The sequence below is a fragment of the Plecotus auritus genome (assembly GCF_963455305.1).
Source record: "Plecotus auritus genome assembly, chromosome: 8".
In the NCBI taxonomy this organism is placed as follows: Eukaryota; Metazoa; Chordata; class Mammalia; order Chiroptera; family Vespertilionidae; genus Plecotus; species Plecotus auritus.
In genome coordinates, this window is record NC_137782.1 from 162,824,386 (window position 1) to 162,850,705 (window position 26,320).

The 26,320-nt window shown below is 38.0% G+C and overlaps 1 protein-coding gene across 2 annotated transcripts in view; it reads right to left on the bottom strand.

Annotated features, from left to right (window-relative positions):
- BABAM2 (BRISC and BRCA1 A complex member 2) overlaps positions 1-26,320 on the bottom strand; it is a 353,761-nt gene that overhangs the window by 224,833 nt on the left and 102,608 nt on the right. For both annotated transcript variants that reach the window (XM_080685108.1, XM_080685109.1), the window contains exons 5-6: positions 21,421-21,615; positions 11,733-11,807 (exon numbers count right to left, since the gene is read on the bottom strand). In XM_080685108.1, coding sequence (XP_080541234.1) covers positions 11,733-11,807; positions 21,421-21,615 — 270 coding nt within the window. The remainder of the gene's footprint in view (positions 1-11,732; positions 11,808-21,420; positions 21,616-26,320) is intronic.

A 26,320-nucleotide genomic window follows, 5' to 3' on the forward strand; every position in this document is an offset into this window, starting at 1 on the left:
TATCTGTGACCGATTGCCATTCAGGATTTTTCAACCTCAGCACTACTGAGGCCAGATAAAAAATTTTTGGCCAGATAAAAAAAATTTTTTTTGAGGGGTAGGGGTGGTTCTGTGCATTGTAGGATATTTAATAGTGTCCCTGGCATCTAGAGGGTAGAGGTTGAAAAATCCTGAATGGCAAATGGTCACAGATAAATGTGTGTCTATGCTTTACCAGTTGTCTTACAACCCCAACTCTAAGAGTCTCAGCAATTTGCTCCCAAGTGTAACAAAGCCTTAAAGCACCAATCATAAAAATTAAAGGAAGTGTAAACTGATACAATCTTTCGGAAGAAAGAATTATATACTATATATTCTTTTATAACATCACAAAAAGAGTGACAACCAGACATTTATATGTCTCTTGATAAAAGGACACACCACACCCATAGTCCTGCCAAAGCAATTAAACCCAGATCTGATAAAGCCTTCAATTCAGCTGCCAACTTGCAGGAAATATATAGGAACATGCTGAACTGCACAATGAGTCTGCATCAGCAAAATCTAGACAATGGGAAACTCTGTAAGTGAATGACCTGGGTTCTTCAACAACAACACTGTAAGGAAAAGAGAAGAATAAAGGATGAACCTATAGATGAAAAGAGACTTTAGAAACGTATCAAATTTAAAACAATAGGTAAGACTCAACTCTAGTTGAAGGACCCATACTTGGGTGATGAAACCATTAAGAGTCTCATGGGTTCCTTTCTAAAGTTAGGATAGTGATTACTTTTGGAGGGAGGAAGTGGTTGGCTGGGGATAGAGCACATGGAGTCAAGGGAAAACTCTCTATCAACATGGCATTTAGGACAGATATTACTGTTCTCATTTTATAATTCAGGAAACTGAAGCTTAGGAGGTTTGAGTAATTTGCCAAGGTTACACAGTAAGTGGCAGGTGTGTAGTTTTAGTTCAAACACAGGTGACCTGACAAGCTCCAACTCTTGCCCAGGGCTTAACTGAGATTTAACGCCCTTTTTTAAAGAGGTATAATTGTCAAAAACTAAAGTGCACAAATCTTGAGTGTACCTTAACTTCAGAGTAAAGTTCAATAAACTTTACATATGAAACAGTTTTGTTCTAATGGTTTTAAATGTCCTATCAAGAGAGGAACGCATAACCTCTTTAAGAAAATACCTCAGTGCAAAGCCAAGTTGTTGACAATTTAAGATTGATAAGAAATGCACTGCAGAACTTCAGTAGTAGCGAGTTTTTCCTATAACTAGGGGTAGGGCAGTCAGGATGATGCATCTTATGTGATTCAATGTTTTAGTTTTCTTTTTTACTGATCAAAATAAACACTTTCCTGGGGATTTTTTAATAGAACCAAGGTATGTTACTACAGGTGGGAGATGACAAAGTAGCTTCCCTCTATAGAAAAAGAGACATGCATGGGGCATTTGAAAAGGAGCTCTCAAAAATTTAAAAAACAACAACAAACCTTGTCAGGTTAGCTAACAAAGGGGAAAGTTTACATAGCACACAGAGCAGGTGGGGGAAAACACTAGGAAGCTTTGTGGGAATTACAAGATTTTCTTAAAGCAATAAAGAAAAAGTAATTTTACTATAGTGAGGTTTAAAGAAGCTATTTGGAACTATCCATTAAAGTAGGTTTAACTCTTTTAAATAAATTCCATATAATAAAGTTAATTCATACATAAGGACCCACAAAATGGGGGCCAGCGTATGTCACAATCTAAACCCAAGATAGCCAGCTCTTACAGGAAACACCTGTCAAGGAAACCTAACATACACCAATCATAACCCTCCAACTCAGCTTTAGCCAGCTCACCTTACTCTAGAAAATAAGACTTGCTGGCCTTAGGAAACCCCTATGTCCTGCTACCTCTCCTAACATCCTATAAACTTGCTCTTGCCCAGTATCCCGCAGGAGGAATGTTCCGTGTGTGAGGACATCAACGCCATACTAGTTTGTTTCAGTTTTGTTACCTGGACATGTTGTAAATCACAGTAATCAGTAAATATTTGTCCCGTTATTTTAATAATTTTTATAACAATCAGAGTAATAGGAACAATAATAGATAACATTTATAGAGTGTTCTGTGGTAGGCACTGAATTAACCAGTTAAATGTATTAACTGAATCTTCACGACCACTCTTGCAAGTAGGTAGTTACATTTCTTACATTTAGTCACACAACTAAGTAAGCAGCAGAGCTGGAATACTGATCTTTTTGTGTGTTTGCATTTATCCACGGCTCTGCAGTTACTTGGCAGTTAATCTTCCTGTTGGACTAACCCCACTTGAAATTAGCACCACAATTCCTGTGGTAAGCACTCCTAATAGAAATTAGGAGAAACTAAGTGTTCTCTAGAGGGAATACCTATCTGAATCAGTTCCAACCTGAGGAAGGAAACATTAGAAGTAGACTTACCTAAAACTTAACTAGCTGTAGCTCTTTGACCCATTATATTCCAAATACATGGAATATTCCAAACTCGTGTGTTCTAGAAATTCATCAGAAAAGATTCATCCTGTGTTCTAGAAATTCATCAGAAAAGATTCATCCTGTGTTCTAGAAATTCATCAGGAAAGATTCATCCTGTAAACTTCAGGTTTCCCTAGTACAGTGGTTGGCACATAGTAAGCACTCAACACTGACTGAATGAAAGTGAACATGAACACAAGAGGTAACAATCACAGCACATGCATAATTAATACCAAGAAATTAAACCAGATAATCTCTAGTGGCCCCTTTCTTTTTTTTAAAAAAAAAGTATTTTTTTATTGATTTCAGAGAGGGAGAAGGAGAGAGAGATATATAGAAACATCAACAATGAGAAAGAATAATTGATCGGCTGCCTCCTGCACGCCCCCTACTGGGAATTGAGCCCGCAATCCAGGCATATGCCCTGACCGGGAATCGAACCATGACCTCCTGGTTCATAAGCCTATGCACAACCACTGTGCCATGCAAAAGGGGCTGCCCCTTTCTTTTTAAGTAGAGGTTGAAAGGCTGAACTAAAGAAAGGGTTGAAGGAGGATCCCTGGAGAGAAGGGAAATGAAGAAAACAAATACAGAACGATATAAATGAGAGAACCAATAATGATAACATGATGATAGAAATTTTCTCACTAATGTATAAATTTACATGGGTATTTGTCTTTATTTTCAGTTTGCTCCGAGTCTCTATTATCATGAAAGATAAAAATATAATTAATATGCATCCCTTCATCACTCTCATACCCAGACACATACACACACCATTAAAAACATCCTCTGAAATAAAAGTGGAGAAAAAAAATCAGTAAACTTTCTTAAATTCATACATTCTTTTTTTGGATGGAGGGGGGGTTAACCCAGTTTTTTGGCTTGTTACTCACAAAAAACTATAAGATATGTCAGTGTCGAGGCCATGTGTTGAGAGTCTACAGGATTCTTTTTCTTTAGCATTCTCTTTTATTGGCAGGTTTTCTTAGATCTGTCATCTGGAAGAGCTCGTTCTGCACAGTTGATGATTTTCCATAGGGTATGTTTTCAGGCTGAATCACAGTCTTTTGTAGCCATAATCTGCAAGTTCTCGTCACATTCATACAATATTTAAAACATTTTTTCAAAATGTAATATATGAGTTTTTCCCCATCTTCAGAATTAAACCAACATCAAAATGTCTTGAAAGAATTAATTATGGGGCAGGGGATAACTAAACTTCAGAAATTAGAACCCTAAATCTACCACAGAGTTATAAACCTAGTATTTTATGTATTCTTACTAAAGGTTATCTGCATCAGCCAAGCAGGTTCACCAATGCTGCACTGCGTGACTTGATTCTGATTTACAGTTAAGATTGTTAAATCTTGTATTCCGTGCCCTTGCTGCACATGTACATTGTAAATATTGCATAAGAAGACTGGAATGCAATAGCCATAAAAATAATTGTAGGCTATTACATAATCAGGAGTCTGTTTCTATTCTTTATTAGGCTAGTCTCCTCATATCAAGTAAAATATATGTATTGAATAAAAATAGAATGAGTTCTAGAATTATATTTCCTTTTATGTTTTCTTTAGATTTTAAGATTTTAATTATTATAATTGTGGATCATAATATTTCTTTTTATACAAAAGCAGAGTTCACTTGAATAATATAAGAACTCATCTACATTATCATTAAATCATTTTATATATACTATATACACATGCATATATTTTTTTCTTTACAAGCAAATTCTTCCTGAGTATATACTGTGTTCAGGACACTGTGCTAGAATACAGGGAAATACAAAGATGAATTAGGCTAAATCTTCCACAAGAAGCTTGAAATTCATAAATATCAGCCCTTCCCTCCCATTTGTATGGCTACCAGTGTATCACTTCACTTCTAGGCTGTTCAAGGAAACAGTCCTGGATAATGTGCTACTGAGGTAAATAAATTAAGCTGAACTTTTAGCTATGTGCCATCAAGTACAAATTTTTTACTATGATTACGGATTGCCTGGGTGTCCCACCAAAAACCTCAGCCTTATTCATGTTAATTCTCAACATATGTGTTTATGCTAATTTGTTAAAATGGATGGACTATCAAATGAACAGTAGAGTATAATAATAACTCAAAAGGATGATTCTGAGAAACAGAAAAGAATAGCCTCTTGTTGATTTCCAAGTTTTTTCAACATCAGTTACAGCAACTAGAAAAGGCTGAATCATTCTAAAATTATTATGAGAACTTGCTTAACTTTGTTCAGGGTGGAAAACAGATCCTACATAGCATTAACAGGGCTCATCAGTCTTGCTCTTGAATGACGCAATTGTTTAGAGGCGCTAATACAGTTTCCTGGACAGGCTACAGTATTTCAAAGGAAACAAGGTTGGATTACTGCACCAGTCTACAAGGCAGCATGTGTGCGACCACAGGACTGAAGCAGGTTCCATTCACTGCCAACTGCCTTGCTGAAATCACTTTTTAGAAAGGGGTGGAGGTGAAATGTGTTAACAGGACTGTTATGTGTTTCCACCAGAAAGTTCCTGTCAAAAAAAGTATTTTCATAATTACATCATATCAGAGGCTAGAAAGAACTAGGCTGGGCACTGAATGGGCAAGAATAAAGTTCCACCCCTTTATGCAGAGAAAGGGTCTGCTCATTATTAGCTTCCATGGGCAATCTCTTGTGGTGGGAAGAGCATGGCTCTGGGTGAGACGAACCCGTGCTCTGCCATCCACAGCTACCATAACCCTGGCCAGCCCACTTAACTGCTCTCAGCTTAAGTTTCCTCAACTTACAAGAAATGAAGATAATAATGCCTTCCTGTATGAGTCAAGATTTTTCTGATTATAAATGACAGAAGCCTAAGTCATACTTCAGAAAAATAAAAAAGATAATCTATTGGAAAACTATGTGAGAGGCTCAGAGACTCCAAAAGACAGCTGGTTATAGGAGCTAAAACCAAAACAGCTCCTCCAGCGAGAAGAACTGAAACCCAAAGTCTCACACTGACGGTACTCTTTCTCTCTAAGCCTTTCTCTTCCGTACCTCATTTCCATGTTTCCCATCTGTACTCTTTGTCCACCCTGACTTCTTCACTCGCACAAAGTAGAGCTGCCCTCTTGAATGTGGTGGCCATTAACCAAATGTGGTGATCGAGCATTTGGAATATGACTAGTCCAAATTGAGAGATGGTAAAAAATAAAATATACACCAAATTTCAAAGACTTTGTATAAAATATAGATATAAAATACCTCACTAATAATTCTAACTTCGAATACATATTAAAATAATATATTGAATGTGTTAAATAAAACATATTATTAAAACTAATTTCACCTGTTTCTTAGTTCTTTAATGTGGCTACTAGAAATCACATGTGTGGCTCACACTTATGACTTGCATTATATGTCCACTGGACTATGCTGATCTACAGGCTTTTCCCACACAGTGAGGAACATGGCCACCTGTGGCCCTGGACTCAATTCATGTGAGCTTAAAACATCACAGCAAAGAAAATGTTTTCCTCTTCCTTCTTCAATTTTCAAATGTTCTAGGAAAAATTCTGGGGCAGCTTGGATGACGTATTCAACCCTTGGACTAATCGCTTCCAGGCAGAAGAGGAACTGTAATGTACAGCACTCTCAGAATCACAGTTAGGGAAACTAAGACTTGGAAGAGAATTTAGTAAATTACATATTACCAACAGATTATTTAAAAATGAGAGAGAAGATGGAATAAAAAGGGAAGAAAACAGAAAGAAAAAAAAAAGTAAAAGAGGGATGAAGAATTCACCCAAGTAGAAGGTGTATAAATAAAATATCAGCTAAGAGAGCATGGTATTAAAATCCACCCATGCTCATTAAACCAGATCCCTTTACTTATCTTTCTTTCTATGCCGCCCCAGGTGCGGTTGTGAAGAAACATTCTTCTCCATAATCTGAAAGAGATGGGCAAACAATTGCCCACATGCCAAATCCAGCCCAGTGCCTGTTTGTGAAAATAAAGTTTTATTGGAACCCAGCCACATGGGTTAATTTACATACTGTGTATGGCTGCTTTCATGCTATGACAGCAGAGCTGAGTAGTTGTGACAGAGACCATCTGGCCTGCAAGCCTAAAATTTTACAATCTTGCCCTTTAGAGAAGACATCCAGGCACTCTGATCTGGAGTGTATTTTCCCCCAAGCCCTCCTTCTCTCTCTAGAGAAAGGAGGGAGAACAAGAACAATAAAATGAGAGCAGCCTGGCTGGTGGGGCTCAGCAGTAGAGTGTCGAAAAGGAGAGGTCACTGGTTCAATTCCCCATCAGGGCACATGCCCGGGTTGTGGGCTCAATCCCCAGTGGGGGCTGGGGCGAGCTGCAGGAGGCAGCCAATCAATCGACCAAGGCTGTTTATCTCTATCCCTCTCCCTTCCTCTCTCTCTAAAAATCAATAAAAACATATTTTTAAAAAGTTAAATAAACTGAGAACAGTCATGGGTCCCCTTCTTCATGAAAGAATAAAAGGAAGTTTCCTGCAGAATAAATTTTTAGACAATCTCACAACTTCCTTTGTGATTAAGTCTCAAATGCAAATTTTGGCTCAAATTTAGCCATGATAAATCAGACTTACTGCAAGAATAAACAGTACCCTATTTTTATGGCACTCTCTTCCAGGTACATATTCCTACTTGTATAAAAGTATGCCCACTCCTATTTGGTTAGACAGAAACTATTTCCTTTAAGATAAGATGAGGTTTCTCTGTGAATCCTCTATGGTCTTTGAAGAAACAGACAACTGTTTTGCTTTAATACCAGATTTCACAAGAATGAGTTAAAGCAGTCTTTATTTCTAAAAGCTACTTATTAAGTGTAACTTTATGGATCCAAAAAATTCCGTCAACCAAACGGTCTCAAATTTTGAGGCATCATTTAATCTGTGGTTTAGAGAAAAATCTTTGTGAGGTCAGCTTTTGAATTTATACTCATTTATCAGGATCAGGGAGCTTTTACTGTCTGCTATCTTATGCTCGCTGAGAAACAACTATCAATACATGTCACAATAAAAGCTTGCTGGATTTTAACTAAAGAGAATATTTGGGGGAAATTATCAGTTTCCTTCATAGCAATTGTATAAAACTAAATGAACTTTCAAACAGTTCCAATAATAAAGGACAATGCAAGAATTCATCCAAAAAGAAATTCTAGGGAGATAAATTAGCCTAATTCTCTTCTTCCTGGTACACAGAATGCCAAACCCTCCTCTTTTCTGTGGAAGGTGAGAAGAATGAAACATTTCAAAACTGCAAATGTACTAAAACTCAATCTTTAGTGACAAGTCATACACATGTTTAACTCATGCCATGACCTATTCGCCCTAACTATATGAAAGAATGATAGGACCACCTGAAATGGTTTTTTCCCCAGCAACATTTCCTTTAAACTTTGCAAAGACATAGCATCAGTAAGATTATTATATTCAAGTATATCATGAATTAAAACTATTTCTTGAAAAGCCAGGATTACTTTGGCCAGTATGCTATCACTTTAGTTGTTTCTTAACAATTTCACTTGATTGGTTCAGTTTCTCAAGTTTCCATCCCATTTCTACAACTCATTTTGTCTATTAGTGGATAAAACAGGTACATTTGGACATATAAACTTATGATGGCTTTCACAGTGCAGTAAAATTTCACTATAGCAAATCAGTAGGGTGTGTAGTCAAACTCCATGCTATCTCAATGTTAGAAGACTACTTAACCTTTCATTTATTTGGGATGTCAAGGTAAAACTACACTGATGCTGGTAAAGAGTATCCTAACCCTAGATATTTGAAGAGTTTATTTTAGGACTTAGACTATCAGTCATAAGCCTGGTAATTAAAAATTAGAAGCATCCAAATGCAAATAATATGTAAAGCAGTTTCTAATGCAAACTTTGTTTTTAAGAGTACAGCCAAATATTCCAAGGTTATGACTCAACAACTTCAGGAACTTAGATCTTAAAGCCCTCAATAGATATTCTGGGTTACTTCTGGAATGCCAGTTGGTTGTTATTGTTGTTGTTGTTATTGTGTTGGGATTACTGAAACACTAGATAAGATGACAAAAATCACCAAGAGCTTGTAATTTTTAACAAATATACTAAAACTGAATTTATTGGGGTGACATTTGTTAATAAAATTGTATAGGTTTAAACAGGTGTTTGTTTTGTTTTGTTTTTTTGCTACTGTTTTGTGTTATACAAAAATTTCTTTTTTGGTCCTTGTTGTTTTACTCTCTTTGCATGAACAAGAGATCCAGAAAGACATCAGTGCTTCAATATACCCATTTCACCTAAAGGAGAAAAATCATTTCATAGTACTTTTATTTGGGGGAAGGAGAGAAACTTTCTAATTTGCCAAACAGATTCTACTTTTCTCCTATTTGACTAGCAAAAAAAAAGTAAGGCCATCATAATATAAATTTAGAAGTCTCGGAAAAGAAAATGGGAAAATTTGATTTTGAAAAGAAAAATTTAAGATAGATTATGATTCAAGGAACATTTTTTTTTTCCTTTGACCTTCAAGAACAGGAGCAGAGGCAACATCAAGTTCAAATAAACAAGACAACCAATCAAACTGGTAAGGCCCCAAAAATCAAACCAAAGATACTGTAATTGTAAATTATGGAGTAAAGTGATGACATAAATAAGGTACTTTCCTATATTACTGCATCTGGTTTTAAATAGTCTGAAATAGAGTTTTAACTGGAATATATGGAGGTCAATGAGTCTGTGATCTAAGAGTTTCCAAGGAAACTGCTTGCTATTCTAATGGAGCACAGTAAGTTCTGAAACCAAATTAGTTATGCTTAGTAATCACAGCTCCTCAACAGGAGTGAGGAGAAACTAATGTAAATTGCTCACTTCCATTCTCACTTGGACTTCACAACTCCTGGATACAGAGTAGAAAACTAGCCTACTAGAAACTAAAAATGAAAGTGTAATGAAGCACAAAAATTCAATGTTTTACTTAATGAAACATGAAAATTAAAAAAGCGTTCCTTAATCTTTTCTATTGCCTATAATTTATATTCCACAAGACCACACTTCCAATCATTATCAAGATTAATATCTAATACTAGAGGCCCGGTGCATGAAATTCGTGCACGGGGTGGGGGGGGGGGTGTCCCTCAGCCCAGCCTGCACCCTCTCCAATCTGGGACATCCCTCTCACAATCTAGGACTGCTGGCTCCCAACTGCTCACCTGCCTGCCTTCCTGATTGCCCTTAACCACTTCTGCCTGCCAGCCTGATCACCCCCTAACCACTCCCCTGACAGCCTGTTTGCCCCTAACTGCCCTCCCCTGAAGGCCTGGTTCCCCCCCAACTGCTCTCCCCTGCAGGCCTGGTTGCCCCCAACTGCCCTCCCTTGCAGACCTGGTGCCTCCCAACAGCCCTCCCCTGCTGGCCATTTTGTGGTGGCCATCTTGTGTCCACATGGGGGCAGCCATCTTGTGTGTTGGAGTGACGGCCAATTTGCATATTATTCTTTTATTAGATAGGATTAGATAGGATAGAGGCCTGGTGCACGGGTGGGGGCCGGCTGGTGTGCCCTGAAGGGGTCCCGGATCAGGGAGGGGATTCCCTTGGGGCATGGGGCAGCCTGGGCGAGTGGCCTATGGTGGTTTGCAGGCTGGCCACGCGCCCCCGCAACCCAAGCGGAGGCCCTGGTATCTGGGATTTATTTATCTCCTATAATTGAAACTTTGTAGCCTTAAGCGGAGGCCAAGGCAGGCCAGGGCAGGCAGAAAGCTTGGCTTCCTCCGTTGCCAGGGAAACCCAAGCCTCCTGCTCTCTCCGTGGCCGCAGCCATCTTGGTTGGGTTAATGTGCATACTCGCTCCTCATTGGCTGGTGGGCGTGGCTTGTGGGTGTAATGAAGGTATAGTCAATTTGCATATTACTCTTTTATTAGATAGGATTATTTATTCACTACAATATGCAGGAAAACTTGTACAGGATTCTGTCTTCTCTTTAAACTGTTATAAACACTGCTAACTCGTTGAACAACATCAAATTAGGAAGGTAGAGATTTTTTGTACATTAGACTAAAGCTATATAGCCCCAGGTTGAAATATGCAACTGAGGGCAGTCACAACCAAAACCTGCATCTAGTGATGAACCTAGGCCTTTGTCTTAGGCTTCCAGTTCAGAACTTGCTCCCTGGTCCATTTAGTTTCTTTCACCCTAACCACAGCCTAGCCACTTGCATTCTACCTTTCTCTGCAAAGCATCTGCAGATCCCTCCCCAAGCTACACCTTGCCTGCATTCATTTTAAAGAATGTCATGGCCCGGCCAGTGTGGCTCAAAGGCTGAGCATCGACCTATGAACCAGGAGGTCAGAGTTTATTCCCAGTCAGGGCACATGCCCAGGTTGCGGGCTCAATCCCCAGTAGGGGGTGTGCGGGAGGCAGCCAATCAATGATTTGCTCTCATCATTGATGTCTCTATCTCCCTCTCCCTTCCTCTCTGAAATCAATAAAAATATATTAAATATTTAAAAAAATAAAAATAAAGAATGCCATGTACCCTAGCCTAATTCGATTCTTGTTCTCTTCAGGTCGGGCCAACTATGAGATCAACTGCTAACATAAGTACAGAAAATAAAATGCCCTTTAGCAAGGCATAGTTAGTATGCAATCCAACTTAAAGACAGAATGTATATTAGACAACTTCTAACAGATCTTTCATGCCAAGAAGGTTATTGACTATAAAAAGGTGTTTTTTCCAAAGTTTAATTTACTTATACCAATTTTATCTTATAATTAAACATCATTTCAAAATTACTTTTAGGGCTACTCTTTTAGCTTTTAGGTAACAAAGGAATTTAATGGATCTTCATGCAATTTATATATATAAAAGCCCAGCAACTGGAACAGTGGAACAACCAGAACAACCAGAACGATCGGTGGCTATGATGTGCACTGCAGCAGCCAACCAGCCTGATCCGGCCCCCAATTGGCCCCCAACACCCTGATCGGGAGTGGGGCCAGCCGGTCACCACCCACAGCCCCTCCCCCCCACTGGCCTGGCCCGATGGGCACCCATCGTGGCCGGCTGGCCAGACCCCACCCGTGCACAAATTCGTGCACCAGGCCTCTAGTATTTTAATAGAATTAATCATCCGAACAAATGCTGGTAAACCAATCACATACATATTCAGAGTAATGTAATTAGTTAAAAAGTTCATTTATAGTCTCATATTGACAACTATATAATTTTACCTTGAGAAGGTATGTGGGAATATTACTGAAATCCACCGGCAACTTCAAAAGGAAACGAGCTGAAAATTCACCAGTCTGCAGAAAGAAAGGTATAATAAGATTAAAAATCAAAAAATAAATTGTGACATGACAATTACAGCCAAAACCACAAGTTCAACCTGTTCAAAATATAGGCATCTTCAGTTTGGGTAAAACAACATGAAACAAACAAACAAAAAAAAGGATGAAAAAGTAAGAGAAGATAAAAAAAAATAGTATTAAATTATTAGTTACTAAAAAGTACAATTAAAACTTTTTAAATCTGTATTATAAATGCAATAAAATTATAATGCAGTAGTATTACCTTTGTTTATTTTTAAGTATAAAAAGAATACCTTAATGTATAGTTTCTTAAAAACCCAAAGGAGACAGGCCTGCCCCTTTGATTCCTTTGCTTTTACTGAAGCATTCAGACCACTTCACTAACACAGGGGTGGGCAAAAGAAGGTAAATAATAATGAATAATATAATAATTAGTAAATACATAATAATACAAGAATAAGCTCCATGTTTCATGCACTCACAATCATAAACCTACCTTTGCCCCTCCCTATATTTATAACCCACAGGCTCAGGACATATATCATCAGCCTTCATAATTTTTCTAGAAGTGCACACAAGGTCAAACTTCTACCCATATAAAGCAATTCATCAGTGGATATGCCAAATAGGATTTAATTCCCTGAAAATCTGTTAATATTATCATCAACTAATATTTTTCAGTGATTCTATCTATAAACCAGTCTTCATAGGAAAGATATACAAAGGTTTGGCAATTTAAAACATTTAACTAAGCTATCAATAATACTTTGTATTTTTAAAAAGAGAAAACTCATTAGAGAAAAAAAATTTCAATTGTTATGATGGAAAGGCTAAGGAATCACATTTTTATATGTTTTTATTGATTTCAGAGAGAGGCAGGGAAAGGGAGAGAGAGAGATAAAACCATCAATGATGAGAGAGAATCATGGCTTGCCTGTTTCCTGCATTTCCCCTACTGGAAACCGAGCCCACAACCCAGGCACGTGCTCTGACCAGGAATGAAACTGTGACGTCCTGTTTCATGAGTCGCCGCTCAACCACTGAGCCACACCAGCCGAGCTAAGGAATCACATTTTTTAAAATCTTTGCCATAGTGTAGAGGAGGGGTTTTCCAATTGGGTTGTACAGACACGTAGGGGGTTCCAAGGGAAGTCTTGCAAAAGCAATAACGATGGGTGCTGAGCTGGTGGGATTCTGGGTCTTCCAGCCTCTCTCATTGCAAGCCTGAAGCTCAGCTTGGGATTTTGACATGTTGGGTTTCACTGTTACATGTTGTCTGGACAAAGAACTTCAGGGATAATCTAGAACCCCTCTAAAGAGTTTATTTCTATCTTTTCATATTGTGACTACTGTAGAGCTCCCAATATCTTCATTCCCTTCCCCCCTTATAAAAACAAGCACCTCAAGCTCCCCAAAACATATCTTTAAACACAGTACACACTTACAGGTGTTTAATGGATGAGTGGATGAGCACACACAGTAGACATGCACACTTCTTACAGTTGATCCACAACATGCACCATTCATTTCTACAAACATCCTAGCAACTGGCTCCAAGGTCTTAGCCCTAATTTTAAAACTCTGACCTAAAACCTTAAAAATGCAAACAGAAATATAAACCTTGAGCTCAAAAAGATCACAATGATAACCACCATCTGCATAGTTGTTTGCTGTTTGTTTTACTGCTTACAACACCTTTTAACTTACATCAACTCTGGCTAAGGACAGAGCACTTCTTCATTACCGCAAGCTTAACCCTGTGACAGAAAAGGCAGAATGAGAGAAATGAATGAACAGAATCAAAGCTGAGGCAGCCAGACAGAGTCACAGCAGGCACTGTGCCACCAGGACTCCAAAGGTGAGAAAGAGGACCAAACCTGAGAGCTGAGAGCTGGACTCAGTATAAAACATCAATACATTCACTCTACTCAAATCCCAACATCTGAGAGGATAGTTAAGAACCACTTAAGGATATATAAACAACTCATCATAGTGGGTGGAAGGAGGTCTCTGAAAGATCCTAATAAAACTCTTACCTTCTGTTATGGTTCAAGATTATTAAAAAGGTGTGGTTTTGGTGCTATGTTAAGCTTTTAGAACTAACATGAGCTCCTAGAACTCTAGAACTAACATACCCTGTTAAATGTGATTCTTTGGACCAAGGAGAGTCTGTTTTTTTAAGTATGAGAGGTCATACTTTAAAAGGAGTTAAGTATAGGGGCAACATAAAAAAAAAGTACAGAGTTAAATAGGAGCTTTTAAGAGGGGCACCCAGCCCAATTGGAGTTTGGTCAGGGATATTGGAACAAGAACAGAAAAGTCATCCTATCTAGTGAACAAAATAAACAAACAAACAGAACAGAAACAGAGTCAGAGATACAGAGAACAGACAGACAGCTGTCAGAGGGGAGGGGAGTTGGGTCAGTGTTACTGTAGTGAACAAGCACTGATACTGATCTGAGGTCACCCAGAAACTCCCTTCTCCATAGGTGAGCTATTTCCAAACCCCTGTAGGAACGTGCAACAATCATTCATAAAATCAGTGAACACCAAAATGGCTACTACATGTATGTGGAACATTTGTTAAGTCATTCCTGTGGAGGTTGACACAGGTTTTTAAAAAGTACCAAGGAATTAGAAGCGGTTGGTTGGACAGACAATAGTAAGTCAGACTCCATTCATTTCTTATTCATTTTCAAATTTTAGAGACAAACAACATACCAAGTTACAAGTAGCCATTTCTACCCACTAGTCTAAAATGTCAATCTGTAAGTTAAAATGGCAATCTCAAAACTTTGCATTTCTTAGACTCAATGGGTCTTATATTTTTAAATAACAAAAGGAGTGAAATGTGGGATTTAAAAAATTATAAGAACTCTTGTACATATAAGGTAATCAGGAAAATAATTGCATATTTAGCACTTGGACTCATTTGAACTGCTAGTTATTTTAGTACATGAACAGAACTTTAGTTCTTTTGCCCTTTTTTAGTTTGTACAATATATTTTTATTCTACCAGCTATTTCAGACCAACATTCTTTTAAAAATGCTCAGATGAGCCTGGCCAGCGTGGCTCAGTGGTTGAGCGTCGTCCTATGAACCAGAAGGTCATGGTTTGATTCCGGTCAGGGCACATGCCCGGGTTGCAGGCTCGATCCCCAAAGTGGGATGTGCCGGAGGCAGCCAATCAATTATTTTCTCTCATCATTGATATTTCCATCTCTCTCTCTCCTTCCCCCTTCCTCTCAAAAATCAAAAATATGTTTTTTGAAAAATGCTCGATGATCCCTACATTATCCCTTCTCAAAATGTTGGTCCTAGAACTAGTATAAATGTATGTTTATTGGCAACAGACTGATTTATACAACTAAATTCGTAATAAATGAATCTTAATGCTGTGAAGAGAATTTGATCTAACAGAAACCATAAAGAGTACTTTATGATCTCCAACTTTCAAGCCTACTATACATTCTTTATTTTGCTGTTGAGAGACTAAATAAAACAGCACTTGTTTCTAATAACATTGGAAACATCAGAAACTAGGCAAGAATTCCATTTTCAGTTTTACCCTGATTTTCCTTGTGAGCTGTAAGGTAATCTTCCTCTGGGAAATTGAGTAAATAGTGATTTAAAACATATCTTACTATAAAAGTTCAATTATAAACATGATATGAGGAGCAAAACATAAGTCAGAAATCCTTTCTGAGTTCCACCTCCAACAATGACTTTTCCCGTGTTTTTACACTTGAAGTTCCAAGTTATTCAAGCAAATTATGGTCACTCTGTGGTAATGTCAGACTGCTTCCATAGCAATCTTTCCTGTAAGCTGAAAATGAGACATTTAGATGCAGCCAAGTGAACAGAATAATTTGATTTTTTTTTTTCAATCCTTGGTCAAATCCTCTCTTGGATAGATGTAGAAAATTATCTGACCTATGACTGTTAAAATGTCAGCCATTCTGCCAACTGCCTCAATGGCAATTTCCCCAGCATTAGCAATAAATACGTGCATCCTTCCTTCTTTCAAGTTATAGTACATTGGCAAGTAACAAGCCAACAACACTGAGTTTGGGCAATGTATTAGGTCTAAGATTTTCTCCTGGTAATAGCAGCTGTGTCATAGTTCCCTCCCCCTTTTGGAAGTGACAGGTAAGCATCTTATGCAGAATGGATTCCAAATCCAGGTTGCTCTGTAAAGGGGAATTTTACTTTCTTAGAGACTGTTTCCTGTCACAAGCTTTCATCTGAAATTAACTGCTCTTACCACTTAGATAGCTAAAAGCTAAGAAATACTCAAGAGTGGCTATAATTTAGCTGGGTGACAGCCTGATAAGGGTGATTCTTCAAATGGACTCCGACAACCAATAGGCTAAGTCTGGATATTGTTCCTTGGCAAATGCATAATTATCTACTGCATGTAAAAAGGAAAGCCAAAGTTAGGCTAATTAGAACATCTCATACTTTACAAAAAGGTGTTCTAAGATTGTTCTAAGTTCTAATGCTGTTTAATTATTCCCCAAATCCTGCTCAGTAGATCTAATTCATTTATACCTATTTTAGAAATGAGAAAACTGAGGCTTGGAATAGTCAAAAAACTTGCCTACAATAATTGAGAGAATAATAGAGTCAGAGCTCAACCTAAGGCTCAAGATGTATTCATCCATTCACTGCTATAGGTTAAGAGCCTAAAATGTGTCAGGGCCTATAAAGGCACTGCAAATATTCTAAGTATAAATGATATAGTCAACATGATGAAAGGGAAAATGCCTACAATCAAGAATAATCTATCTGGCAAGGTTATCATTCAGAACTGAAGGAGATCAAGAATTTCCCAGACGAGCAAAATGTGAAGTTCGTCACCACGATATCAGCATCACAAGAAATGTTATGCTCAGCTGGTGTGGCTCAGTGGTTGAGCGTCGACCTATGAACCAGGAGGTCACAGTTCGATTCTGGTCAGGGCACATGCCCAGGTTACAGGCTTGATCCCCAGTAGGGGGCATTCAGGAGACAGGTAATCGATGATGTTCCTCTCTGATCAATGTTTCTATCTCTCTATCCCTCTCCCTCCTCTCCGAAGTCAGTAAAAATATATTTATTTTTAAAAGAAATGTTAAAGAAAATTCTTTAAGTGGAAAAGAAAAGGCCAAACTAGAAATAAAATATATGAAAGAAAAACTCTCACTAGTAAAGGCAAACATATCGAAAAAGTAGTAGACCAACCATTTATAAAACTAGTATGAAAACAATAAAAAATGGTAATAAGTACATACCTATCAACAAATACTTTTTTAATATTTTTATTGATTTCAGAGAGGAAGGGAGAGGGAGAGATAGAAACAACAATGATGAGAGAGAATCATTGATTGTCTGCCTCCTGCATGCCCCTCCACTGGGGATTAAACCTGCAACCTGGGCATGTACCCTGACCGGGAATCAAACCGTGATATCCTGGTTCATAGGTAGACATCAACCACTGAGCCATGCCAGCCGGGCTCAACAAATACTTTAGGTGTAAATGGACTAAGTGCTCCATTCAAAAGACACAAGTAGATGGCTGAATGGATTAAAAACAACAAAAAAGACCATTACATATTCTACCCACATGAGACTCATTTCAGAACAAAAGACACACACTGACTGAAAGTAAATGGATGGAAAAAGATATTTCATGAAAATGAAAATTTTTTTAAAAGCTGGAATAGCAATACTTATAAGCAAAATAAACTTTAAAACAAAGGTTATAACAAAAGACAAAGAAGGACCTAGAAATTCCACTTCTGGGTGCTTATCCAAAGAAAGTGAAACATGAATTCAAAAAGATATATGCACCCCTATATTCAATGCAACATTATTTACAATAACCAAGATATGGAAGCCAACTAGGTATCCACTGATAGATGAATGGATAGAGAAGTGGTTATATACGTACACACACACACACACACACACACACACACACACACACACACACTGGATTATTATGAAGCCATGAAAATGAATAAAATCTTGCCATTTTCAACAATATGGATTGATCTAGAATATGGACTTACTTATACTAAATAAAATAAGTCAGAGAAAGACAAATACTCTATCATTTCACTTACATGTGGAATCTAAAAAACTAAACAAATGAGCAAAGAAAACAAACAGACTCATAACAGAGAACTGATAGCTGCCAGAGGGTTGGGCAGAGGAGGACTGGGCAAAAAGTTGAAAGCAATTAAGAGGTTCAAACTTACAATTTTGATATAAATAGTTACGAAGGTAAATTTAATTTTATATATCTTTTACCACAATAAAATAACAAACTATATTTACAAAACAAAACAAAAACAACCTTGAACTGAATAAACAATATGATTTGTAACAAGAATAAACTTTAATCCTACTAGTTCAAAGGCATTAATCATGTATAAGACCTTGGAAACTGTCCTTTTAAGAAAAAGCTGAAGAATAAGACAGAGGAGGCATATTTAACCTAAGTAAAGGAAGACTAAGTAAAACCTAAAAGAATTAGCACTGAGAAGGGAACCTAAACTTATTCTGTGCTTAACTAGACTAGAGAGTTTATTAACATACTTATTCAACTAATGTTGATAGAGAGTAAACAATGTGGCAGGCATTGTTCTGGGTGTTTCTGATATAGGACGAACAGAACAAAGATCCCTGCCTCCATGGAATTTATATCCCAGTGTAAGAGACAGACAAGCAATAAACATAAGTAAATGTGTAGGCTGCTTCTAGGTGGCTTCCAATAGTCCCTGGTAGTCGTACTCTTATGTCATTCCTCCCTATATGTAGACTGGACTTAACAAATAGGATACAGCAAAGATGATGAGATGTCTCTTCTGAGATTAGGTTAGAAAGAATGTGACTCTGTCTTGCCCACACTCTCGCTCTCCTGACTGACTGCTCTGATGAAGCCAGCTGCCATGCTATGAGCTGCCCTGGGGAGAGGCCCTGTGAAGAGGCAAGGAGCTGAGGGCAGCCTCCAGCCAACAGCCAGCACTGAACTGAATGGTACCAACAGCCTCATGAATGAGCTGAGAATGGATTAATCTCCAGGTGAGTCTTCAGATGACTGCAGCCCTGGCCAATACCTTGAGTGCAGCTTGTGAGAGACTCTAAGCAGAGAGTCTACATAGACTACTGACAAACAAAAACTATGATAACCAATGTTGTTTTATCTCAGAGGGAAGGGGGCAGGGCGGGCAGAGATTAACTGAAGAACTTATATGCATATATGCATAACCCATGGACACAGACAATAGTGCAGTGAGGGTGTGGGAGGAAGGGGATGAGGGGGGTTCACTGGTGGGAAAAAGGGGACATCTGTAATTCTTTGAACAATAAGAATAAATTTAAGAACAATAATAAAAAATAAAATACTAACATGCAAAAAATAAAAATAAATATTGTTTTAAACCACTAGTTTCTAGAATAATTATCTAATGCAGCAACATATAATTAATACAATATATTAATCATATGGTATGTTAAAAAGAGATGCAAAAACGTAGAGCAGGGTACAGGTGAAGGGGTACGAATTGCCCTTTTAAAAAGAGGTGTTACAAAGACTTGCAAGTGAATGCTTACAGCATTATTCCTAACAGTTAAAATGTTAAAACCCAAATGGCCATCGGTTGGTGAATGGATAAACAAAATGTGGTATGTCTATCCAATAGAGTATCAGTCAACCACAAAAAGAAACGAAGTGCTAAGACATGCTACAACATGGATGAACCGCAAATGGATTAAGAGAAAGATGCCAGTTACAAAAGACTACATATTATATGATTCCATTATATGAATGTTCAGAAAAGAACATCTATACAGCAGAAACTAGTTTAGTGGTTACCCAGGTCTGGAGACAGGGATAGGATTAACTGTAAATGGCATGAGGAACCTTACGGGGTGATGAAATCATTAAAAAACTGAATTGTGTTTGTGGTTGCTCAACTCAGCAAATGTGTTAAAAATCAATGCATTATACACTTAACACAAGTGAATTTATGGTATGTAAATTATAACTCAAAAAAGTTGTTTAAGAAAACCATGCATGTTAACACAGGCATGGCTGAGACTATGACAAATGACTAAACACTATAAGGAAGGGTATTAGGCATGCAAATATTTAGGGGAACTACACCATACAACAGGAAAGCTATATATACAAAGCCTACAGCACAAGCATACCTGGTGTGTCTGCAGCACAGCAAAGGGTTGGCTAGAGCTGAATATTTTTAATAGGAAGGTAGGAGATGAAATGAGGGAATTAATGACGAATAAAGGATGGTGGTGATAGAAATCATGTAGAGCAGGGGTCCTCAAACTTTTTAAACAGGGGGCCAGTTCACTGTCCCTCAGACGGTTGGAGGGCCGGACTATAGTTAAAAAAAAAAAAAAACTATGAACAAATTCCTATGCGCACTGTGGGCCCAGGACGAGTCGGCTGCTAAGCAGGACAGGCAGCGGCACCCGGCGTGCCGGATAAATGTCCTCGGCGGGCCGCATGTGGCCCGCAGGCCGTAGTTTGAGGATGCCTGATGTAGAGCATTTTATGCCACTGGCTTTTAACATGAGAGTCAAAGAGAGGTATACCAGTATGAAAGTTCTAGGCTGAAGAGTGATATGATCTGACTTGCATTTCAAAAGGATTATACAAGCCTGGCCAGTGTGGTTCAGTGGTTAAGTGTCGACCCATGAACCAAGAGGTCATGGTTCAATTCCTGGTCAGGGCACATGCCTGGGTTGCAAGCTTGATCCCTAGTAGGGGGTGTGCAGGAGGCAACCAAGCAATGATTCTCTCTCATCACTGATGTTTCTATCTCTCTCTCTCCCTCTCCCTTCCTCTGAAATCAATAAAAATATTTTTTAAAGAAAGGATCATATAACATAAACTATACAAAGAAATTACAAAAGGCTCCATATAAACTAGCTATCTCCAGAGTTAACCTCTCATATCTGACTGGGATACTAAAGGAGGTCTGGACACAGACAATAAGGTGGTGAAGGCCTGGGGTAGGGGGCATGGCCTGGAAGAGGTAAATGGAGTGGGGAAAAGGGGACATATGTAATACTTTCAACAATAAAGATGTTTAAAAAAAGAAAGAAAGGGAAACTTGCCAGTGTCTCAAAATGTGGCCTATGAACCACCTGCATCAAAACCTGGTTTCTGAATACTTGGGGCTGGGGATGTGAGACTCCCAATTTTACAAATTTCCCACGTGATAACTCTGAGAAACAATGAACCAGATAAACATCAAGGTCCCTTTAAATTCTAAATTATGAGAACTTATGTAGGCAACCTGAACCATGTCTATCTAAAGAAATGGCTAGGGTTTATTATAACTAGATGAATTCGTGCACAGGTGGGGTCCGGACAGCCCACCCCAATTGGGGCCAGTCAGGGCTGGCCAGAGGGAGGGGTCACAGAAGGTTGGCCAGCCAGCCCCGCCCTCATCAGGCCGGTTGGCCATCAGCAGTGCGTGTCATGGCGACCGGTCGTTCTGGTCGCTTGGCTTTTATATATATAGATATCTAAATTGATTATTTTATTTTATTACAGATTAAGTATATTTTTCCCCATTCTCAAAAACCTTACCCAGTTATTTTTTTTCCCAGCATAAATTTCCATGTTCTCTCCATACTGGGGCTCTTCTAGCAATGTCTGGTATTCGAACATGAGGCGGGAGCTCTCGCGGAGACGGCTGCATTGAAATTGGTGATATTGCTGCACAAGTTCCTTCACCACAAGTAAGAGACATTCGGGATTTGAAGGATTCCAGGAGGCAAGGTTCTGTAGAAGCCATAAATAAAAGGCCAGTTAAAAATGAATTTTCATACAAATCCAGCATACAGTAGCACATCAATATAGAGGGAAAGAATGATGAAATGCTAAGAGATGCATACTACTCTTAGTGATAAACTCAGAGCTGAAGTTAGAAAACTCTTTTCAGCTTGGCAATTTCTCCTGCCTTCTAAAAACCCTCGCAGAAAATCAAGAGAAATTCCATCATGAGTAGCCAGAAACAGGAAAGTGTAAAGCAGGATAGTAATAAACAATAAACCTAAATATCCTAGAAGATATAATTTTAGCTCTGGAAGACTTAATTTGTTTCTTACTCATTTATAATTTTATTTTTTTAATCTGCACCTAAATTCAGCATTATATGCTAATGGCATCAATTCAGATCCACAGACCATCTGTGATACCAGATATAAATAAATGTTCTGTAAACACTAGAGCCCCACAGAAATATAAGCATAATGGTGATGGTTCAGCCTGAAAAAGATAGGAATGGAGCAGAGATGAGGGAAAATACAATTAGGAAATGTAAGATTCTGAGAAAAAAGAGCAAGAAAATGGCTGTGAGAGCTTATGACCAGGAAAGGGGCTAGAAATGAGGGAAGAGCTGGTAAGTATATACTATTTTTAAACTGACTTTCATTCATTCAACCATTATTTACCAAGTGCCTATTATGTATGCGCCACTGTTCTTGGCAGAGATGAGAACAAGCCAAACCCTTGCTCTCAAGGAGCTTACATTTTAGTAGCCAAAATAAACAAATAAGGAAATATGTCAGATGGTGATAAATGCTACTCAGAAAAATAGAGCATGCATCCCAGAAGCCTAATGAAGGAAGTTCTTCAAGAGAAAGAAGCGATCAGACTGTGTCAAATGATGTTGATAAGTAAGACGAGACCTGAGAACTGATTACTGGGTCTAGCGACACTCAGGTCAATCCTGTCCTCAACAAGTGTTACTTGGTGAAGTAGAGCTTGATTGCTGAGGGTTTAATAGAGAATGGGCAGAATGCAATAGCGGACAGCTACACCGACAATTCAGTCTAGTAACTAGAGAGGAGTGTGGGGTTCACGGGAAAGTTTTGCTCAGATATTTGTAGCCTAATGGAATGTCGGTGTCGAGAGGGGGTAAACGTGATGATGCAAGGTGGGGAAGCAGAATCCCAGGAGAGAACATAGTAAATAGGGAGCTAACCATGGGATCTCATAGAGTGTTGGCCTTGGAAATAAGCAGAGAATCCATTCAAAGGGAAAGGAGAAAAGTCAAACTAGATGAGTGGGAATGCAGGCAGGCCATTCCATGTGGTGAGAGAAGCTTGTGGCGGTTCTCTCTGGAGAGCTGATATTATCTCCTGAAGCAGGAAGGAAGGTCATCAGCTGAGAGTGAGAAAGAAGGAATGGACATTAAAAGTTTGAGAAGTGTGAAATAGTCATTTAGAAGAATCATTCAGAAAAATAAATGGACTGAGGAAATTAAGAGGAATTCCACATCGCGCTAAAAGCTCCACTGAAGGCCGAAACCGGTTTGGCTCAGTGGATAGAGCGTCGGCCTGCGGACTGAAGGGTCCCGGGTTCAATTCCGGTTGAGGGCATGTACCTTGGTTGCGGGCACATCCCCAGTGGGAAGTGTGCAGGAGGCAGCTGATCAATGTTTCTCTCTCATCGATGTTTCTAGCTCTCTATCCCTCTCCCTTCTTCTCTGTAAAATATCAATAAAAAATATATTAAAAAAAATAAAAGCTCCACTGAGGTTGGAAGTATGATTATTAAGTGAGACCACTTAGCATAAATTCCACAGTCTGGGTGCAATGTGGAATGGGAGGAATTTGAGTTTAACAAAGGTTGAGATTTTCCCAGACAAGTACAATAGACAGAAAGAGGGGCAAGAGATCTTAGAGAGTTTGCAAAACAATTATTGTAATTATGAACCATGCACTTTAAGTCAGAAAAAAGCCAAGTTCATAATGGAAGTGAGAGTTAGTGAAACGGTGGTAGGACCTATAGTCCTGGTGAGCTAAAAAAATGTTGGAGTTGATATACTAAAAAGAATGAATTGGAAAGACAGGAGGTGTGGTCAGAGAATGAGACATTTGAAACTGAGATGATGGAGGTGATCTGTAACTGGTATTAACAAGATCTGGCTAAGAGTGCGCCTGGCTAAGGTAGAGAGGAGGACGAGATCACTGAAGGAAAAGAAGTCAGGGACTGACTGAGAGGCCAGGGTGTTGAAAGGGTTATTTATATGAACATTAAATCACCTGAAACCATGGCAAGCATAATAATGCAGAGTAATAACAAGCCATGTGCTTAAATCTTCGATGAAGGTCTAAAGATAACAACAAGGAGGGATTGGTGGGTCGTATAGTCTGAAGGCATGAATTTCAAAGCTGGGGCTGGGTGATTAGAGAAAAGAACTGACATTTTCCTTGGTAGCAGCATGAAAGAACACCTGCCACACCTCCATGTATTATTATATCATTTTATAGATGAGGAAAGTGCGGCAAAAAGTAGTTCAATATCTTATCCAAGGTCACAGAGCTATCAAACAATAAAGCTGGGTTTCTGACAAGCAATTTGACTCCATGTTCCTCTTTAAGCACTACACCAGGTGTTCTTACACAGTTTGGTCTCAGGTACCTTTGACAGTCTTAAAAAGTATTAAGGATCCTGGCTTCTCCATATATGAATTATATAATTAAATTTACTATAGTAAAATGAAAACTGAGAAATTAAAAACTTTTAAATTATTAATTCATTTTTAAAAAACAATCCTACTACATGTTAATATAAAAACATTTTAATGAGATAACTATATTTCCTGAAAAAATAGTGAGAAGCATGACATTGTTTTACATTCTTGCAAATCTCTGTGTCTGGCTTTTTAAAAAGCTGGACTTCCCTATATGCTTTTACAAAATTCAATGTTGCAATATGTTGTTTTGGCTGAAGTATATAAAGAAAATCCAGCTTCACTCAACTGTACATTGAAAGAGAGGAGTATTTTTAATAGCCTTTCAAATAATTCTGGATATTCTTATTTGATACTATACCAAAACTCAACAGTAGTAGTTTCTTAAAGGTTAGCTGCAATGTGAAATCTGAAGGTATATTAATAAACATTTCATGTTCTTACATTAAATTCCATTTGTCTACCCTGCACTTTTAAAATTTTTCAGTTAGAGTTGACATACAATATTGTATTAGTTTCAGTTGTACAACATAGTGATTAGACATTTACATAACTTCCAAAGTGATCAACCCGACAAGTCTAGTACCTATCTGACACCATACATAGTCATTACAATATTATTGACTATATATTCCCTATGCTGTACTTCACATTCCCATGACTGTTTTTATAGCTGGCAATTTGTACTTCTTAAATCTCTTCATTTTTTTTCACCCACTCCCCCATCCATCACTTTGTTCTCTATGTTTCTGAGTTTATTTTGGTTTTTTTAGATTCCACATATAAGTGAAATCATATATTTGTCTTTCTCTGTCTGACTTATTTCATGTAGACTTTAAATGGATCTTTTGCTCTTGTATGATTTTGTACCGTCATGCATTGGTTATTTAGAAAGTACTGATTCACTGAGTTATGCAGATCTTCCAAATGTTGACATGTTTCATTTACACAATATCAAAAAAAAAAATCACATTCATTAATATCACTGACCAATCTCACCAGAAAAGTCTTCTATCAAAAGAAGACAAACAAAAGTTAAAGAAATGCATCCTTTAAAGGAATAATAATTACTCTGTTCTACAGAGTGTATGAATTTATAGGGACTAAAAATCATGAAATGTGCTTTTATTTATAGGAAAGATAGGTCTAAAGGGATGTTTAAATTAAGACTTGATGAACAGAAAAAAATTACAGCTTCAGCATCATACAGTGACTGAAAGAGGCCTCTTACTATGAAGTAATTTGATCAAGAGTACAAAGTCCTGTGCTCACTTTTGAGCTCCTCAAAATATAAATAGGATAATAACAACATAGTATAAAACAAAATGATCACTATGTAGTTTGGGATGGATTTTCTTCAGAGATCAATCAAACATTAATAAATAGAAAAAATACACAACATTCCATTTCTTGGTTAAGTATTCCTTTTAAGTCCTTGTTCCAGTACAAAAACAAAAAGCTTCAGTTGCTTCATTAAAAAAAAAAAAAAAGCTTTTGTAATTCAATCATTTCTCTTTAGCTCTCTGCAAGTTAAAGGCTATTATCTATACACACATACCAAAAAAAAAAAAATTATGAAAGCATATAAACTGGCAAACATCGCTTACCAATTTGAATTCATTTCAATTGATTCAACCTAATTGTTAAATGCATAGTAAAGACAGGCCAACCAGTCCCTTTCCATTAAAATACAATCTCCCGATACATGAAAATGCATCTGACCTCTTTGGCCATTAAATGCACACTTCCCTGGGAAATGACTTAGCTGAAAAACATCCCCATCAAGGGAGATACAGATCTGCTTAGTGAGATAAAATGTCCTCTACTATCGCTACATGACTACTCTTACTTATTAGGTCATTTGTGGTTTGAACCACTTTGCCTAGAAGAAGAGACCACAGAAGGTATACTAGATTTTGGTCACTTCCTAAGCCTAGAACACATTTTAAAAACAGGTCTAGCAATGCAGTATATTAGAGCTTTCACTATCTTGAGTAGGAGAGAGAG